The 21,283-nt window shown below is 43.6% G+C and overlaps 1 protein-coding gene across 21 annotated transcripts in view; it reads left to right on the plus strand.

The window, feature by feature from the left end:
- The window catches only part of LOC106576581 (neuron navigator 3), a 226,349-nt gene extending 206,979 nt beyond the window's left edge, over positions 1–19,370 (plus strand). For 8 of the 21 annotated variants that reach the window (XM_082964081.1, XM_082964077.1, XM_082964079.1 and 5 more), the window contains 15 exons: positions 402–425; positions 903–1,075; positions 1,560–1,649; positions 3,289–3,454; positions 4,546–4,729; positions 8,079–8,176; positions 8,664–8,759; positions 8,997–9,165; positions 10,484–10,719; positions 10,909–11,063; positions 11,405–11,476; positions 13,951–14,147; positions 14,669–14,787; positions 14,919–15,122; positions 16,733–19,370. In XM_082964081.1, coding sequence (XP_082820207.1) covers positions 402–425; positions 903–1,075; positions 1,560–1,649; positions 3,289–3,454; positions 4,546–4,729; positions 8,079–8,176; positions 8,664–8,759; positions 8,997–9,165; positions 10,484–10,719; positions 10,909–11,063; positions 11,405–11,476; positions 13,951–14,147; positions 14,669–14,787; positions 14,919–15,122; positions 16,733–16,852 — 2,103 coding nt within the window. In that variant the 3' untranslated portion in view covers positions 16,853–19,370. The remainder of the gene's footprint in view (positions 1–401; positions 426–902; positions 1,076–1,559; positions 1,650–3,288; positions 3,455–4,545; positions 4,730–8,078; positions 8,177–8,663; positions 8,760–8,996; positions 9,166–10,483; positions 10,720–10,908; positions 11,064–11,404; positions 11,477–13,950; positions 14,148–14,668; positions 14,788–14,918; positions 15,123–16,732) is intronic. The other 13 variants (XM_082964084.1, XM_082964086.1, XM_082964095.1 and 10 more) reach the window with 5 other exon arrangements.
- The last annotated feature ends 1,913 nt before the right edge of the window (positions 19,371–21,283 follow it).

Below are 21,283 nucleotides of genomic sequence, written 5' to 3' on the forward strand. Positions count from 1 at the left end.
GGGGGGAAAGGCTCCAGTCGCACTGAAAATGATGTGATTGTGCTAGGGCTCCTCCTCCTAACAAGGGAACCTAGAGATATGAGGCAGCTCAGCTCTGAGTGCCAAAATGCAAATGCCTCAGACCTCAGGAACTAATTGCCAGTTAAATGGAGTTTTAAAGGGGCAAGGGAAGTATTTTGGGGTATGACAGTTGAACAAAGCTCATTAGGTATTTATAAGCTATATTCTTCAAAAATCAATATATATATATCATTCATTTGAAAGTATAAAAATGGATGTACCAATCTCAGATTTCCCCTTTAAAGATAATGGTGGCCTTAGCGGTAATACAGTAGTGATGATTTGTGGGTCAGTGGAGCGGCGTGTCCTTGTGATAACAGTAGTGATTGTTCTATCCTCAGGTGGCTGATTCCATCCCAGCACAGGTTAGTTGCACTAAAGCATCTACCGTTCGTATGCTGTGGTGACTTCCTCCTCTTCCTCCTCTCCTTTCCTCCTCAGTTCCTCAACGTTTTCCCCTTCTACAACTGTTCGGCATGGAAACAGCCCCCCTCTCCTCTTCCTCCATTTTGACTGCCTGTTTGTTTCTAGTTCCAGGACCTTAAAAAGTCTGGCTCCTCCCCTGCATTCCTCATTCCTCCTCCATACAGTCTGGCTCCTCCCTGCATTCCTCATTCCTCCAGTCTGGCTCCTCCCCTGCATTCCTCATTCCTCCTCCATACAGTCTGGCTCCTCCCTGCATTCCTCCTCCATACAGTCGCCCTTGATTGAGTTGCCTTGCGTTCCCTCTCTCTCAGATGGTGACTGTTGCCTAAGAACAGCACTGACTTGGCCCGACAGGAAATTATGTCCGTTAAGTTGGAGAGATGGGCGATGTTGACGTTTTGGTGTTTCTCTTGCAGTTGCGGAGCTCGTTCAAGCAGGCGTTCAGTAAGAAGAAGGGCAACAAGCCTCAGTCTCCCCACGATGACATCGAAGAGATGACGGACTCATCGCTGCCGTCCTCGCCCAAGCTACAGCATGCTAACAGACAGGACAGCTTCCCAACACTACTCTCCTCAGCCTCCACCACAGAGTGAGTATACTGTAATATACACACTTGGCAGATTGCCTAGCGGTTAGAGCGTTGGGCCAGTAACCGAAAGGTCGCTAGTTCGAATCCGCGAGCCGACAAGGTGAAGAATCTGTCGATTTTCCCTTGTGCAAGGCACTTAACCCTAATTGCCCCAGGGTCACCGTTGATCATGGCTGACCCTGGACGTGACCCTACCCCCCGAGGATGTCTCAGGGGGAGTTGGGATATGCAAAAAACACATTTCTAATTAACACATGTATGAATACACACTTGTACATGTGTGAAACAGGACAAATATAATCACCCACCTCATTATTATTATTATTATTACACACAGGCTACATCCCAATCTACATACAACACATACTTCAGCGTCTTCCATTTCTTGGCACAAATGTTGTTTTTCTTCTGAATTCACCCAGTCTTTTTTTTATGTCTCTTCTTGTTCACCTTGTTTCTCCATTTCATATGTCTATCTGTCCAGTAACAAGTGCGTTTGTGATAGCAAGCCCCTCCCCATTTGGAAGTCAAAGAGAAGGCTAAACGGTCATGTGGTCTACAAGCACAGATCTCGGTAACAGGCAGTGTGTGGCTGGCTCGCTGTTGGGGGTGTGAGGGGCTTTCATCATCTTAACTCAGCCTGCTTTTATCTTTTTGGGTGGCTCCCAAATGGCACGTTAGTTCCTATATTGTGCACTCTAGGACCCATAGGGCTCTGGTCAAAAGTGGTGCACTATGTAGGGAATAGGGTGCTCTTTGGGACGTAAACTTTCTCTCACAAAGGGCCCCAATCAGGCCACGACACAAAAATATAATGCACCAGAATGTGAGCCGTGTACACAAATATTAAAATCACCTGTAGCAGTCATGGGAGATTATATTATATTTCCGTGCTTACTTCTACTGCTGGTGAATTGGCCATGTACAGAAGGCTCCTCCATCTTGTTAATATCCGCAGCTGGCCATGAATTTGCCAGAAGCATGCTAGTTTCATTCACATCTGCTGTGTGTGGGCCAGCTGGCTAGTTGGTTTGCCCTCACTTCTTTGGAGGGTCCCTGACAGGCTTTCCTAGCCGTGGAGGGTGATGCTCATAGTGTGGGTTTTGAAGTCAATTTCCCCATTTCAGATCGTAAACTCAGCTGTGACCTACAGAGTTTGATAGTAGTGAATGACTTACATGGTAGCAGTAGTAGCAACACTGGAACCGTAGACAGACACCATCTTTGTCTTTGCTTGGCATGCCAGATGGACAATTCCTATGATGGAGGATTCACTCATCCCCAATGCTCACGTGATCCCAGTGTGACCCCATACCACCTATGTGTATGTGTGTTTTCTAAGTATGTCTGCCATAACGGTTTCCTACTGCCTCCAATGGATCCTCTTTGGTTTGACTGTTCAGCCGAGTTCTCTCCCTCGGGGGTTGAGGTTCCCTCGGTGGACGCTCCCCATGCCTGTACTGTACTGTGTGTAACTATCCCTGTTTGTAGTATTTCTAGCCTGTATGTGCATCTACCCCTGTTTTTAGTATTTCTAGCCTGTATGTGCAACTATCCCTGTGTGTAGTATTTCTAGCCTGTATGTGTAACTACTCCTGTTTGTAGTGTTTCTAGTCTGTATGTGTAACTACCCCTGTGTGTAGTATTTCTAGCCTGTATGTGTAACTACCCCTGTGTGTAGTGTTTCTAGTCTGTATGTGTAACTACCCCTGTGTGTAGTATTTCTAGCCTGTATGTGTAACTACCCCTGTGTGTAGTGTTTCTAGTCTGTATGTGTAACTATCCCTGTGTGTAGTATTTCTAGCCTGTATGTGTAACTACCCCTGTGTGTAGTATTTCTAGCCTGTATGTGTAACTATCCCTGTGTGTAGTGTTTCTAGCCTGTATGTGTAACTACTCCTGTTTGTAGTATTTCTAGCCTGTATGTGTAACTATCCCTGTGTGTAGTATTTCTAGCCTGTATGTGTAACTACTCCTGTGTGTAGTATTTCTAGCCTGTATGTGTAACTATCCCTGTGTGTAGTGTTTCTAGCCTGTATGTGTAACTACTCCTGTTTGTAGTATTTCTAGCCTGTATGTGTAACTACCCCTGTGTGTAGTATTTCTAGCCTGTATGTGTAACTATCCCTGTTTGTAGTATTTGTAGCCTGTATGTGTAACTACCCCTGTGTGTAGTATTTCTAGCCCTGTGACCCCTGTGCGACCCCATGCAGGCTGTGTGAGTGCACGGAGGCGGAGGCGGAGATCATCCTGCAGCTGAAGAACGAGCTGAGGGAGAAGGAACTGAAGCTGACAGACATCCGCCTAGAGGCTCTTAGCTCCGCCCACCACCTGGACCAGATCCGAGAGGCCATGAACCGTATGCAGGTGAGGAACCAGGTAGCCTGCTAAACGAATGCACAACCCAAACCATGGGGGACCACCAATGACAATTAGCACTGACTTCTATATCAAATCACTAATTGTACATATAGCCTTATATTGTTGTTTGTTTAACACTAATCCAGTCCATTTCTTATCTGTTGTTTTATCTGTATGTATATTGTTTATAATGTAAACTGTAAAAAAAAATACTTCAGGAAGTAGACATTATTGGGTTGCACCCAGAGAGACCTGTTTCCCAGGGGCCAGTGGGCCGTGACACTGTGCAGTTAGGGAGCTAATGCAGTGTTTGGGGATTGTTCTGGCTCTTTGATGCCATGCCAGGGGTGACTGGGTTGGTCAGGGGGTTCAGGGGGAAGCCAACAAGCCGCAATGGCACCGTGGTCAACTTACAATTTAACCACTCAGACCACTAATTAGGTTTATCTGTCAGTGGGGCTGGCCGTGCCATACAACCAATCACCTTTCTGGTAGAGCACTGACTATGCATCTCGTGACAAAGACCGGGGGGACAGTGGCTTGGCTGTTGATGTCAACTCCCATGACAAAACGGCAACAACTGGAGAAGTCAGCGCTCTCTCCTCAGATGTGTAGATAATCTACCCAGGCCCTTAATCTGGGATTTAGATTTGTGAACAGCCCAGTACAAAGAGCTCTGTTGAGATTAAAGGGGCTCTCACAGCCAACAATGACGCTAATACTGATCCACAATGATAACTATGGCCAGTCTGAATGCAAGGAAATTTCCATATTCTTCTAATAGGCTTACCACTCAGTAGAATTACTTTATTTTACATCAGGTTGGGCTCAGTTTCTGGATTGCTCTCTAAAAGCGTCCATTTGTGGTGACGTCATTGTCTCCCAACAGGTGGCGTAGGCCTACATGATGAGTTATAACCATAGAAATATGAATTACTAAACAGGAAACTCAATACGGTTGCTGGTCCACCCATCACAGAACATTGACTCTGAATGGGAATGTCCATTCTGGTAATTCTGTTTCTATGGTTTAGAAAAGCATCTGTCAGGAAACGCCGACAGTGTCATTTAGAGTATCCTCCTGATGTTTATTCTCTGTCACTGGGCAGAATGAGATCGAGCTGCTGAAAGCGGAAAATGACCGGCTCAAGACGGGAGGCACCACGCCAGCCGCCACGCCAGCCAAGATGGGCCGGCCGCCCTCTGAGACCTCCAGCACATCCTCGTCCTCCTCACGCCAATCTCTGGGCCTGTCCCTCAACAACCTCAATATCACAGACACCATCATGTCAGGTGAGCCACAGCTTAGGGCCTGTCCGTCAACAACCTCAACATCAACTGTGGTGACCCACCATAACCCCGTGACTCTACAACATGACAGACACCATCATGTCAGGTGATCCACCACAGCCCCGTGACTCTACAACATGACAGACACCCTCATGTCAGGTGATTCACCACAGCCCCGTGACTCTACAACATGACAGACACCATCATGTCAGGTGATCCACCACAGCCCCGTGACTCTACACCATGACAGACACCATCATGTCAGGTGATTCACCACAGCCCCGTGACTCTACAACATGACAGACACCATCATGTCAGGTGATTCACCACAGCCCCGTGACTCTACACCATGACAGACACCATCATGTCAGGTGATTCACCACAGCCCCGTGACTCTACACCATGACAGACACCATCATGTCAGGTGATTCACCACAGCCCCGTGACTCTACACCATGACAGACACCATCATGTCAGGTGATTCACCACAGCCCCGTGACTCTATTCAGTAGAACAGTTTACATTATATTCTCCTGGATGAGGATTTAGTTGAACAGTTTACATTATATTCTCCTGGATGATGATTTAGTTGAACAGTTTACATTATATTCTCCTGGATGATGATGTAGTTGAACAGTTTACATTATTTTCTCCTGGATGATGATTTAGTAGAACAGTTTACATTATATTCTCCTGGATGATGATTTAGTAGAACAGTTTACATTATATTCTCCTGGATGATGATTTAGTAGAACAGTTTACATTATATTCTCCTGGATGATGATTTAGTTGAACAGTTTACATTATATTCTCCTGGATGATGATTTAGTAGAACAGTTTACATTATATTCTCCTGGATGATGATTTAGTTGAACAGTTTACATTATATTCTCCTGGATGAGGATTTAGTTGAACAGTTTACATTATATTCTCCTGGATGATGATTTAGTAGAACAGTTTACATTATATTCTCCTGGATGATGATTTAGTTGAACAGTTTACATTATATTCTCCTGGATGATGATTTAGTAGAACAGTTTACATTATATTCTCCTGGATGAGGATTTAGTTGAACAGTTTACATTATATTCTCCTGGATGAGGATTTAGTTGAACAGTTTACATTGTCATTTGAGACCAGTCATTTAGGATAGGGACTTGTTCTTAGGGAGTTGAGCTGGAGTGTGTCACACAGGGGATTGTTTGAGACTGCTTCTCTGTGGATGGGGGCTCCAATAGCTTTGACACACTCACTGTATTAAAGTCTTTACTGTTACCCAACACGCTGCGTTGATCTATCTTTATTGTTACCCAACAGGCTGCGTTGATCTATCTTTACTGTTACCCAACACGCTGCATTGCCCTATCTTTATTGTTACCCAACAGGCTGCGTTGATCTATCTTTACTGTTACCCAACACGCTGCATTGCCCTATCTTTACTGTTACCCAACACGCTGCATTGCCCTATCTTTATTGTTACCCAACACGCTGCATTGCCCTATCTTTACTGTTACCCAACAGGCTGCATTGCCCTATCTTTACTGTTACCCAACACGCTGCGTTGTCCTATCTTTACTGTTACCCAACAGGCTGCATTGCCCTATCTTTACTGTTACCCAACAGGCTGCATTGATCTATCTTTACTGTTACCCAACAGGCTGCATTGATCTATCTTTACTGTTACCCAACAGGCTGCATTGCCCTATCTTTACTGTTACCCAACACGCTGCATTGCCCTATCTTTACTGTTACCCAACACGCTGCATTGCCCTATCTTTACTGTTACCCAACACGCTGCGTTGATCTATCTTTATTGTTACCCAACAGGCTGCGTTGATCTATCTTTACTGTTACCCAACACGCTGCGTTGATCTATCTTTACTGTTACCCAACAGGCTGCATTGCCCTATCTTTACTGTTACCCAACACGCTGCATTGCCCTATCTTTACTGTTACCCAACAGGCTGCATTGCCCATCTTTACTGTTACCCAACAGGCTGCATTGCTCTATCTTTACTGTTACCCAACACGCTGCATTGCCCTATCTTTACTGTTACCCAACACGCTGCATTGCCCTATCTTTACTGTTACCCAACACGCTGCGTTGTCCTATCTTTACTGTTACCCAACACGCTGCATTGCCCTATCTTTACTGTTACCCAACACGCTGCGTTGTCCTATCTTTACTGTTACCCAACACGCTGCGTTGTCCTATCTTTACTGTTACCCAACAGGCTGCGTTGTCCTATCTTTACTGTTACCCAACATGCTGCGTTGTCCTATCTTTACTGTTACCCAACACGCTGCGTTGTCCTATCTTTACTGTTACCCAACACGCTGCGTTGTCCTATCTTTACTGTTACCCAACACGCTGCGTTGATTTATCTTTACTGCTACCCAACACGCTGCGTTGATCTATCTTTACTGTTACCCAACACGCTGTGTTGATCTATCTTTACTGTTACCCAACACGCTGCGTTGTCCTATCTTTACTGTTACCCAACACGCTGCGTTGATCTATCTTTACTGTTACCCAACACGCTGTTTGGACAGTTTGAAGACAATGTGCTAATCCTTTTGGATGAAGGTGAGTCACCACAGCACGTTTGTCCAAGTAGAGTTCCTCAAATTGAAGTAACATGTGCATCAATCAAGCAGACGTCAGAACAGAACTCCTCGGAGAGATGTGTGTGTGTGTGTGTGTGTGTGTGTGTGTGTGTGTGTGTGTGTGTGTGTGTGTGTGTGTGTGTGTGTGTGTGTGTGTGTGTGTGTGTGTGTGTGTGTGTGTGTGTGTGTGTGTGTGTGTGTGTGTGTGTGTGTGTGTGTGTGTGAGAGACTAATTAAACCTTGTATGCTCCTCTTCTCCGAATCCGGCCTTGTCCTCGTCGATGAGTGGAGCGCTGTTCGTTCCTCCTTTGGTCTCCTCGTCTGTCCTGTAATTAAAACAGAACACTCTCGGAAGACTTTGGGGCTGTTTAATTGATGGGGGGGATGAGTTGGGAGCAGCAGCGCGTGGGAAGACGAGTGGCAGAGGGCCCTTATCACCCCTGCACAGAGCCTGCGTGCCAGCAAGCCAGCCGAATACAAAGTAGTTCCCCTTCCTCCCCAGTTCAATGTAAATAAAGCAGAGAGAGAGGAAAATAGAATGTTTATAATTAATATCTGGGGCTCCTAGCAATGTAACTTTTTTTAGCCTGACAACCGTGTCTTTCAAACAGGCAGAAGGACCGCTCTATTTTAAATTTAGGCTCTGTTGTTTTTACTTCTCTATTTTTCAGACGCTTTTATTACAGAGATGTTTTTCCCCAAGATTGTTTCTTCCCTTGATAGATAGTTGTGTTTGTGCCCACAGATATTCTCCTGGACGATGGTTATGAGGGCAATCTACGCAAAGAGGGGCGCAGTGTCCGCATTGTGGTCACAATCAACAGTGGCTCCAATAAGACCAAGGTAACTAATGAGATATAAGTGCCGAGAATCAACAGTGGCTCCAATAAGACCAAGGTAACTAATGAGATATAAGTGCCGAGAATCAACAGTGGCTCCAATAAGACCAAGGTAACTAATGAGATATAAGTGCCGAGAATCAACAGTGGCTCCAATAAGACCAAGGTAACTAATGAGATATAGGTGCCTAGAATAACAATGTGAGAATCTTATGCTGTCGGATGATCAGATGCTTCAGTACCAGCGCTTGACTTGGGCAGGAGCTCACCAGAGCCGAGTACCGGGACCTTCGTTTTTCTGTTGCTCTTCTAAAATATTATATCAAAAGAATTTTGGAGCTCCTGCACCTTAATATAAACAGTACCGGCAATCAAAATAAACACTGGCACCTATTTCAGTCCAAGTCACTGTTCGGTACAACAATTTTGCCACTTATTTTCATTCAAGTCTCTGACATCCTACATTTTCTAATTCCCTATCGTACACTCAGGGTATGCAAAGCCAGGAGTACCTCATTGGTTCCATCGGCGTGAGCGGAAAGACCAAGTGGGATGTGCTAGATGGAGTAATCAGACGATTATTCAAGGTAAAACCTCCTTCCCCCTGCTCACCATATGATCAGTCACTGACTGAACCCTACAGACCAAAAACCAAATATGAAGCACTCCATTTATTGTGTCAGAAAATGCTCATGATATATGGTTCTTCATCTGTATGATTGACAGACTATTTCTTTGTTGTGGAAATGCATATGGATAAACACTGAGATGTTAGATAGAATGTGTCTTGATCTTAGAATTCTATTTGGCCATTTCCCCTCCAGGAGTACGTGTTCCGGGTGGACCCACTGACCAGTCTGGGGCTGAACTCAGACAGTATAGTCAGCTATAGGATGGGGGATGTGGTGCGGGCCCACGCCTCTGAACTGCCTGAAATGCTGCCCTGTGGCTACCTTGTGGGGGACAACAACGTCATCAGCGTCAACCTCAAAGGTACTAGGATGGCCCAGACTAACGGCATGATGCATTTCACAGTTTCTATTGTTGTGTGTTTTATGTATTACTGTACGTCCTACATCCTTTTAAGGACATGACCAAACACATTTCTCTCTGGTGGGATAATAAAGTTTATTAAATCAAAATAGCACAGATATAGAGGAAGGGCCTTGAGTCTTGACCATGAGACCTGACCAGGAACAACCCACAGCCCTACCTATAGGATGGCACATTTCCAAACATGACAAAATGGAACCCCAGAACGTTTAAATAGAATGTCCAAAAAATTCTTTATCCTGACATGACAATACCCTCATTTACTTTGAAAAGCACTTCGGACACTTCAGTCAATGTACTGCTCCTGAAGGGGCAAAGGAGGTGTTTTAAATGGACAAACATCGGCTTCCATTTTTATTCACCAGAGCTAAAAAAAAGTAGACAACACTTCCTTTATTTCACTCGCATGCTGGCTGTTATATTCCTGTGGTTGTAATGGCCGCTTCTCTCCCATAGTCACAACAGTGGCCATCAGCAGGAAAATGTAGTGGGCCAGGCCTGAACTAGGTGCCATTGAATCCTGTGTCAGCACTCTGCATTACAGTTGTGTTTTCACTGGAGGAGTAGTGTCCAAGCTCCCACCAACAGTCAATTATAGTTACTCTGCAGTCATTGAAGCTGAATTATAGTTACTTTGCAGTCATTGAAGCTGAATTATAGTTACTCTACAGTCATTGAAGCTGAATTATAGTTACCTCTGACCCAGTCATTGAAGCTGAATTGTAGTTACTCTGAAGTTATTGAAGCTGAATTGTAGTTACTCTGAAGTTATTGAAGCTGAATTATAGTTACTCTGCAGTCATTGAAGCTGAATTATAGTTACTCTGCAGTCATTGAAGCTGAATTATAGTTACTCTACAGTCATTGAAGCTGAATTATAGTTACTCTGAAGTCATTGAAGCTGAATTATAGTTACTCTGCTGATCCTAAATCAGCACTCCTACTCTGAGCAGCTTGACACATACGCCACCTGACGTCCATAAACAATAATCAACTCTTCCCATTTCTCATGATTTATTTTATGTTAACATCATTTATTAGCCATCGCACAGTCGCACTGCATTTAATTATGATATTTTATGGGCTATTACCTGAGTGAATGAACTCCATTCATTCCATTTGTTTTAGAATGGCATGAATTGTATTCAGTCTACCACAGGTTGTGAGCGGCTATGTACCGTTATATACCATTAACATGATAATATCCTGTATTATTAGCACCTAGTATCATCAGACAATCACGTCTCTCCTCCTGTAGGTGTGAAGGAGAACAGCATAGACAGCCTGGTATTTGACACCCTCATCCCCAAGCCCATCATCCAGAGATACCTCAACCTGCTCATGGAGCATCGCCGCATCATCCTCTCTGGCCCCAGCGGCACTGGGAAGTCCTTCCTGGCCAGCAAGCTGGCAGAGTTCATTGTCACCAAGTCTGGTCGAAAGGTCACGGAGAGCAACTTGGCTAGCTTCAACGTGGACCAGAAATCCAGCAAGGTAAGAAAACGCTCAGCCAAGAGTATTAAGGAGCTAGTCGCTAAGGAGTTGACATATTTGTCTATAAATCGCCTCGTTTGGCACTGTACAGTATATCAAGGACAGTGGTCCTATTTCAAAGTCAAAGTAACACTCACTTTATGAATAATGGCCACATCTTTAAGCTCACTTTGTGTTGTTTCTGTGCAGGACCTGCGTCAGTACCTATCCAGCCTGGCAGAGCAGTGCAACTCTGAGGAGAGCGAGACGGAGCTGCCCACCGTGGTCATACTGGACAACCTCCACCACATCGGCTCACTCAGCGACATCTTCAATGGATTCCTCAACTACAAGTACCACAAATGGTGAGTATAGCTCCACCGGCACAGGAAGCAAGTCTAGCCGCTATAGGATGATGGTGATGATGATGATGGGGGTGATGATGGTGGTGGTGGGGATGATGATGATGATGATTGTGTTTAGCTCAAATGCAACAGTTAATGTGAACACTGGGATTCTATACCAACAACCATTTCTAGCTTGACTTATTACAAGATAATGCAATTCGTATTCATTCAAGATAGTTTACCTTCTGTTCCTTAATAAGTACAATCAGTGTTGTGAAAGGAAAGGTAAATATCCTTATTGCCTCGCCCTGGTACGTAACTGCACTGTCCTCAGTATAATTGTTCTGTCTTGTCTGCAGCCCGTATGTGATTGGAACCATGAACCAGGGAGTGTCTTCCTCTCCCAACCTTGAGCTTCACCACAATTTCAGGTATGTGTACCTTCACCAACACTCAAACCAGGATTCAAAAGCTTCATTTGCTCTCTGCTTTGGACATATTCTTTTTCCTGTACAGACAACATATTCAAGCAGATTTTTGCTAACTAACGTTATTTTGGGGCCTTTTTCTTTTTTGTTGTTGTTGAAAACTTTGTTTATTCAGTTTTACACACAAGACAACACAAAACAATATAAATAATATACTCAACTAGAAAAAATACAAATAAAAAAGAATTGCTTTAAAGATACTGTACTTTGGACAAGTTAAACACACCGGGCAGAAGGCTGCCCAGGTTAAAGGGCAATCTGTAGTACAGGGACAGAGCACACACCTCACCATTGTTCCTGTAAACAGACAAGGGATAGGGGTGGAGAAATGCAACCATCCAACCATCCACTGGACCAAAAATAAAGTTTACAATGCTTTAAAAAAAATTGAATAATTTCATGTAAGCATGAACAAAATAATAAAAATAAAAAACAGGGCAAAACAAGCTCACATTTTAGTCTCTGACAGGGCAAGATGAACAAGGCATCCGCAGGTCACATTCAATAAGAATCAATAGGCACATCATCAACCTTAATGCCCCCCCCCCAAAAAAAAACACAAAGAAATGCTCATCCAGCCCTTAATTCACAGGGGAGTCAAATACAGACTTATTTTTGTTGTAATATGAATGCCATCAGAAGATGGACTGTTTAAAGTAAGACCGGAATGGAGCCCAGGCCTCGTAAAACAGTTTGGGGTTCCCTCGTGTATTGAATTTAAAAAAATCTATTTTCAGAGAGCACCCAATATCCCACCCAATATTTATAAGATGGGGGAGCTGCCATCTTCCAGTTCTCTAGTATTAGCCGTCTAGCTAAAAGAGTTGTATAAACAACAGTGTCCAACTGAATTCTTGACAGGGGGGTACCTATGGGCAATACTCCAAAAGGGCTGTAAGGGGAGACTGATCTATAACAGTGTCATATATATATATATATATATATACACACACATCAGAGAAACATTTAAATATTCATTCCCAGAAACCTGACAGTTCGTGACAGCCCCAAAACATATGATACAGTGTGGCTGCTTCTGTTTTACATCGGACACAGGTAGGATCAGAATCTGAGAATATTCTTCCCAGTTTGGCTTGGGGGCTTTTTCAATAATAAGATGTGCTGTATTATTTTAAAAAGGGTGACAATAAAAAGATTTTAAAATTGTAACTCAATTAAAAATTAATCAATAGTCAATAGTAAAACTACCAATAAGAACATTGTGATTATGTACAGTATTTCATCAGCATTTCATTCCTGCTTCCACTAGTAGAAACAATAATACCACCACCAGGCCTACTGCCACAAAATAGTTGTGTGGATGTCTTTCAAACCATGAAGTCAGTCAACTTCAGATATTACATATTAGAAAGTAGAAGAAAAAAAAACTCACAATTCACATAGAAGTATTTATTATAGATCTGTCATTCTAATTTAAAGTAAGTTCTATATGAGCTATTTCTATGCTTCCCGTTAAGTTTCGTTTTTGCGTCTTTAACTTTGGTTTTGTACACCAGCTTCAAACAGCTGACAATACAATATTTTTGGTTATGGAAAATATTTCACAGCTGTTTAGATGATACAATGATTCTCTACACTATACTTGCTGGTTTTGTTACATAAACTGAAATAAGGTTAACTATTATAATTTTTCTAAACAGGCAATGGTGGAGTGATTTATGCATAGTGCATCTTAAACTTGGCTAATTAGCTTTGCTAATTTGACCTGATATAATTTTAGGCCTTAGACACCTGGTAATTTTTTACGTGACATATTTGAGGAGATAATTACATGACTAATGTGGCGACAGATATATTTGTCATTGGGTGCATGCAAAATCACACTGACATTCATTGATTAACATTTTCATCACACTGTCACCATGGAAGGTACAGGAAACAGCCCAGCATTTCATAAAATGCCATGAGGTCAAATGTGGCACAACCTCCACGCTGACACTGGCCTTCCTGACTATGAGTCGGAATTACAATATGGAATGATCAAACCAGAGTGCAAGCCTCAGAACAAGCAGTCATCTTTATTGTGACAACTGACAACAGAGCAGTCATCACCAATGGGGCTTTATTTGGGATACAGATTTCAAATATATGCCAAACATCCATCCCCCAACGGCCCTTATCTTTGGGCCAAACTTGCGTGGAATTTCCCTAATGCTGAATTCCAAATCGACATCTAATGCCATTCTCTAGTCACTGATCTGAAAGAATTGGATCTGGGTATAAGAAACTTGATGCTTCATCTTTTCTTTCCATAGGCTGATTGGAATAACCACCACATCCAATCATTTCAGGTCTACCGGAATCATGTAGCGGTGTAGCCTCCAATTCCATCACAGCTGCTCCATAGAGTGTGATGTCATACATGTTGTCTCGTCATCCTTTTCCCCCGTCTCCAGGTGGGTGCTGTGTGCCAACCACACAGAGCCGGTCAAGGGTTTCCTAGGCCGATTTCTGCGCAGGAAGCTGATCGAGACGGAGATCAACAGGAACATGCGCAGCAATGACCTCATCAAGGTCATCGACTGGATTCCCAAGACGTGGCAGCACCTCAACGGCTTCCTGGAGGCCCACAGCTCCTCAGACGTCACCATCGGTTAGACAATGCCCGCACGCATGCCCACACACACACTTTGAGTTCACATATTTCTAATGATATTTTGAACATTGCACACATGACACTTAATAAGTGTATTTTGGTGTTGTGACTTTGGCCATGTGAGGTAATGCCTTGCTCAAACTGAAAGGTGCTACATGGTCAATCAGACGTCTGCATTGGCCGTGCAGCATTTACAGTGATACGGCCTCTGCAGAAGTCAGGGCATTCATACTTCTTGCTCTTTGCTGAGCAGCACAGAGCTGTTGTCCAGGAAGTGAGTTTGTGTTTATGCAGGACCTGCCGCCCCCACCTACCGTCAACCAATCATGTCAATGCGGAGCTATACAGAGCCCTCCGAATTATTACAAATTTGAGAGGCGCACGGCGATGCGGTACAGAGCTCAATATAGCCTCTGCGTCACACCATCCGTACTGCGCCTCCGACCACATTTTCCAATCAAGCATGAATTGTCTCTGACCCCACAAAACACACTGAATGTGTTGTGTTCTGCCTACAGGTCCCAGGCTCTTCCTGTCCTGCCCCATGGATGCAGATGGCTCGCGGGTGTGGTTCACTGACCTATGGAACTACTCCCTGGTGCCTTACCTGCTGGAAGCCGTTAGAGAAGGGCTCCAGGTGGGTACAGACGGAGGTCAAAGGACACAAAGTAGAGGGGTACCGGTGTAGGGTGAATTTGCTCCTGTCATCAGCATCTATGATTTCTCCTTTCGCTTAACTCATTTCTCGTTTTGTGGCCACCATTACAGCTGTACGGCAAGAGGGCGGCGTGGGAGGACCCGTCCAAGTGGGTGAAGGACACCTACCCCTGGAGATCTGCCTCCTTGCAGCATGACAGCCAGGCCCTGCTCCAGTTACGGCCAGAGGATGTGGGCTATGATGGCTACAGCTCCTCCAAAGAGGGCGCCTCCTCCAAACAAGTGTCCCAGAGTGACACGGAAGGAGACCCACTGGTAAGGAGAAATGAAAACAAAGCCCTGAAATGCTGAAAGAAGGTCCAGTACGGGGATTTTGAATTTCTGAAGAAGGCCATTGAAAGCCAAAACGTCAGTCTTATAAGCTTGTCTAATAAAACTACGTGTCTTTAATGGTGAGCGAGTGTTGCACCTTTTCCTGTCCAATTATTTAATTTCCTTCAATCACGTTTCGGAGCATCGTTAAACATTATTGAACATTATTGAATTAAGTTTCTGCCCTGAACCCTTCTTTCAGCACTTCAGTTTTACTGTGGTCCAGAAAATATAGACATATTGGTTAGAGCGCTAGCACAACACAATGATTCAGGGCGGCAGGTAGCCTAGTGGTTAGAGCGTTGAGCCAGTAACCGAAAGGTTGCTAGATCGAATCCCCGAGCTGATATGGTAAAAATCTGTCGTTCTGCCCCTGAACAAGGCAGTTAACCCACTGTTCCTAGGCTGTCATTGTTCTCAACTGACTTGCCTAGTTAAATAAAGGTCAAATAAAAAATACAAAAATAAATAAAAACATGATGAAGACTGAAATCACAGGCATGTTCTAACTCTGATAGCTGATTTTAATGACCGTTTTATTTGTACAGTGATATGTAAAATAGAGTCATATGAAAAGAGTTTGCTAAGAGAGTTTTACGTTCACTGAAGCTAAGTGAAGTAACATGAAGGAGACCATGTTGGTGGACATAATAATAAGTAATAAAAAAAGAGACATCAGTGAGTAGAGGTGGAAGCCAGTTTCCAAGGATACCAATAACAAACGTGACAGCAGATGACCTTGTCTTTTGAAAGAAGAAAAGACAAAGGGGGATTTAAACACACACACACACACACACACACACACACACACACACACACACACACACACACACACACACACACACACACACACACACACACACACACACACACACACACACACACACACACACACACACACACACACACACACACACACACACACACACACACACACACACACACACACACACACACCATTAAGCTCTGAAATGTCAGCAGCTCGTTATTCGGATGACTACACTTTAATTCCACTTTGTGCGTGATAAACAGTGTGGCAGGCGATTCCTGGGGAGTTGAATAGGAATGGGCTTTCTCTGCAGGCCACTTAATCCTCAACACATTACTGTGTAATCATCAGAGGAGGCCTGCACAGAGCTTCCCAGCCCTGGCCGCTCGCCTCCCTATAGGCCCACCAGGACCATTACAGGGAAAATGAAGACCGCTGTGCCAGGTGCTTTCCATATATGGTAGGAACGGGCCACTCCGTTCCTCAGGGGCTTGAGGATCGGCTGGTTTTTCATCTTTCTTTTCAAACCACGTCTGATGTAGACCTGAGGAAACAGGTGTGTGCACTTGTGTGCAATTAAGCGCGATGCAAGTGGAAAAAGCAGCTGACACTCGGGCCCCCTGGTGTCCATCTCTGATAAAGGACCACTGCAATGTCACCTTAATGATAATAACCAGTCTAAGACCTTGTAGTTGGGATAGTGGACTCTGAATAGCAATGTGGTGTTGGACCTCTTTTTGTTTACCAGTCTTTTTATTGGTTGTTTGTTTTCTGTGTTTTCCAGATGAACATGCTAATGAGGCTGCAGGAGGCGGCCAACTACTCCAGCGCGCAGAGCTGCGACAGCGACAGCGCCAGTCACCATGACGACCAGCTGGACTCGTCGCTGGAGTCGGCGCTCTAGACAAGAGCTCGGAGAGGAGACCTCAGATGGAGTGACGGAGCGGAGCGCTTTTCAGCGTGGCGTCAGCGAGACGTGGCGGCTCGAACACTTCCAGGCACCCCACACATAAGACAGAGAGATGTGTGTAGTCAGGAGATGTCTGTTAGCGGGGTCGGGGGGAGTAAGGCCTCTGAATGGAGTAGATTTTTGTGTATGGTGGTTGAGACACAGTCCTCCATTTCTCCACTGGATGTGGCATCCCAAAATGCAGGCTGCACGTACACAGTGAGAGACAATTATGTCTGTGGTTCTACACCATAAAACTGGAATTGACATTATAGTTTTATTTATGTTGATTCACAGTTGTTGTATTAACTACGGATGTTTACAAGGGCCAAATTCTGGTTTTGTTTACTAAGGTGCTGAACAAAAAAAGGCACGTATCCCTCCCGTCAAACCCTGACCTCAGACGAGCCACATGGTGCTGGTCCCGTGCTTAAACCTGTCCCTAGTTTACAGGCAACGCCAAGACCCTCCATACACCACTCGCCAACAAGCACAAAAAGAGCATTGTGTGTCGTCCAACCAACTGCTACTGTGAAACAATGGGCAAGTGCTAATGTTACCGTTTGATTTACTGCCAAGTGCACTGCGACGTGTCCATCCACATCCACAAACAGAGTCCTTTTAGGGTTTCACACTAGCAGACCAGTTGTTCACCCTTTCCTTAAAAGATCGACAGCACTATACCAACAGATGGGTGCTGAAGGGAGTGATGGCTCCTTCAATCCAAGGGCCAGGTCAAGAACAGTACAAGCCTGATATTGGTGCTTTCTCAATGCAAAGCTCTGAGACAGGGGGTGTATTACTTCAGCCTTTGGCTCCCTGCTGACCATCCTGACTGGATAGGAGATTGACAGGAACACACACTTCCTGACACACAACCATTCAAATGAAGTGGACCCATATCGTGTCAGTGGGTGCTTTAATCTTAGTACAGTAAAGGAGAGTTTTATAACTACTTTTAGGCCAAAATATCTCACAAATCCTGTCAAAAAGTATGTTGCCCAAAACCATCCACTTTTGTTTCTGACAGTAATATTGTACAAGCATAATGGCTGTTATACTGTATTTGCAAGTAGAACTGACCAATTGTATAAAAGTTCAAAGGGGTGGGCATTTCTTTAGTTGTTGCTTTTACCCAGTTGAGCTGGGTTCACTTGAACTGTCATGAGCACAACCCGACCCTTTTGATTTTATAGCCTAAGGAGCATGTTTTAAGCTTTCTAGGGGGGAACATTTGAAGGAGACTTTTACTTTTACATAACAGCGTGTGGTAGGGACAGAAGCCATTTTGGATTTTGATTGTCCTTCCTCCATTAATGAGTGGGTTGGTTTTGCACAGTTAAAGTGGGGGTGTAAATAATAAAGTATTGCACAGTGAATCAGAGATGCATTCTTCCCTGTTGATGTTATATTACGCTTTAACTCGCTGAGAATTATTGTACGTTGCAAAAAAATACAAAATAGAAATGCAAAAACCAACAAGCTGTCAGAAACAGGTGTATGTCTTGTGATGATTGGTTGTCTTGCCTATGCAGGAGGCATACGATGTACAGTATGATATTATTATTTTTTAACGCCGTATATTAATGTTCACTAAATCACTGATTTGAGGAGCAAACCATTCAATTTATCAAGAAAAGCAAATCTGGTCATTGTCACAGATTTCCCTTTTGTGTATTCTCTGGAACTAGTATTTGGTGACTCATCCCCCTATTCAACAGGCAAAAATTCACTTCAAAGTGTTACAGTGTAACATTTATTCACTTCCCAAAGCATTACACTGTAACATTTCTGAATATACTTTCATTCAGTCTTGTATTCACCGGTTTTAGTAGAATCCGATTTTTTTTGTCATCCCATTCTGATGTACTGTTTGCCTACTGTTGTGCTATTTACAATTCCAAATAACAGGTGCTACTGGTCAACTAAATCTATCAGATTCCATTTTCTGCAGAAAATGTTGTCACAACCTCAGGACAAGCTCTTGTTGTCATCACTTGGCTGTGACAAATGTATTTTTTATTTTGTTTTTGCATGCATCATTGTTGGTCTACGCCATCAGCCTGCATCTAAACTTAGCCTCACACACACACACACACACACACACACACACACACACACACACGGATTGTCGGTAAGACATAGCTCCCCTCCAACACAGCAGAAATGTAGTCAGTCCTCCCTGTTCCCCTAGGACACCACCAGTTGCCTAGTTAACCAAATGTTTTCACAACACAGTGTACCATTATGTCATGGTGACGCCATAAAATTGCAATTACATCTTAGTTGAAAACATTGCATTTACTGCTTTGAGAGAAGAGTTTCTTTTTTGTTGAAACATTTGTCCTTAAATGTTTTATATTTTGTACATTTGTATGTAACATATCGTGTAAATAGACAGAGACAGCGATTTAAATCATCTGGAGGGATTTTGTAGTCTTTGTAAAGCCCTAATAAATGGTATTTGGTGTCACATGAGCAAACAATGCGTCCTGTTCTATCTCATGTCTCTGTTCATTTTTTCTCCACCATATCTTTCCTCTGGTACAGACTTGGAGATATCCCAAACAAATGTTAAGACACACAACTGGTCTTGACTTTATTTACGGTCGCTATTTGCTAGTGTGCAGTTTTATTTGAACATACATTTGTTTGGGATTGAACTTTGTTCCTGCCAGAACCAGCACCTGTATCTGGACATACAGCTGTGGACAGGGTTTCCACTTAGTTCTACAACTATGCCTAAACTTAACATGAACCTATCCCTCATAGAGAATCATGTTGGGGATGGAAGGTGCTGGCTGGGTAAAACTATTGTGCCCAATGGATTATGCCACTATAACCGATTACTGTGCCACTCCAGAGCTTTGCCAACAAGTGTTTGTCTATCATTCAGCTTTGGCTTACCTATCTGTGTCAGTGAGCTACTGGATGAGTAATGGCCAACCCTGTGAGCCACTCCAGAACTCTGACCACAAGTACTCTTGATCAAATACACCATATTTGAAATTCTAAAAAGCTCACTTGTAAAGGAGTGTACGTTCACATTATGTTGCTAGTCCAACAAAAGCCGGTCGTCAATGTTCACTAAGATGTCAGCAACTTCAGTTCCAGTTATGTTAAATGGACAATTGTTATTAACAGGGGTTCCTTCAAATGGGCTTTAATTGATTTTAAAAAGTTTATTTCTACAAGTACAGAAGAGGAATGATTAGTAATTATAATACAATATCACATATAACCAATAATACAATATTACAATACATTTATATTATGAACTGCTATAATAGTAAGCGGTTACATTGATAATGGGAGATTCTCAATTGTATCCTTCTTGCGTCCTCTCTCCTTGCCGCCTCCTCAAAACCCATTGGATGAGAAAGCCAGAGGTCCCGCCCCTCTGACCCTTTCTTCCATTGGGTTTTGAGAAGGGGGCTATGAGAGAGGACACGAGGAGAATGCAATTGAGAAAAGACCCTTGAGTTATAACTGCCAGTAGTTACATGGGGAAACCTGACAATTCATTGGAACCTGATTGGAAGGATTGGGGAAGGATTGGGGAAGAAGGGGAGTGTGAGTGAGGGTTGGAGGTCGGAAATGGCGGCGAGTAGTGCAGACGAAATGGAGGAAATGGAGAAAAGGTTGGTGAAACAACAGCTGTGCTGGAATGAGGACAATATGGGTGTCAGTTCTGATGCTATGGAGCAGGAGGATGAGGGTCAAGGACCGGAATGGTCAGTAGTGGAAAGACATAGGAAGAAGAGAGATCATGATACAGAAAGTAGTGGATTTTCTAGTAAAGAAAGCATAAAGAAGGCCAAGGTAGGAAGCAAGAGTAATGAAGTGTTGGAGTGGAAATGGTGATGGTGTTTGATGAGACCACAGGGCCTCACTTACACCCTATCTGACGAACTAATGCCGTAGAGAAAGAGGAAGGTGAAGTGAAATTAGCTCGACTCATTGGAAATGGTAGATTGTAAATATTGTGTGGTAGTCAGGCTCAGCAAGAGAAGATATTGGAAATGGAAAAGCTTAATGGGAAGAAGATTAAAAGCCATGCCCCTGGTGTTTATGCTAGATTGAGGGGAGTCATCACTGGGGTCCCAATATCTATGTCCACAGATGATAATTAAAGAAAATGTGAAGGCAGGCAGAGTGATTGAGGCCAAAAGGTTGTTCAGTAGGAAAGAGGGTCAAAGAAGTGAAAGCTTATCAATGATGTCTTGCCGGGAAAAGTACAGATAGGATTCCTTAGTTTCAATGTTAGAGAATTTGTCCCATATGCACTGCAGTGTTTTAAATGCCAAAGAATGGGACATGTAGCTGCTCATTGTAAAGGAAAGAAAAGATGGTGGAGGGGACATGATTACCATTACAAAGTGTGGA

Source organism: Salmo salar, chromosome 17, assembly GCF_965601325.2.
Source record: "Salmo salar chromosome 17, fSalSal1, whole genome shotgun sequence".
In the NCBI taxonomy this organism is placed as follows: Eukaryota; Metazoa; Chordata; class Actinopteri; order Salmoniformes; family Salmonidae; genus Salmo; species Salmo salar.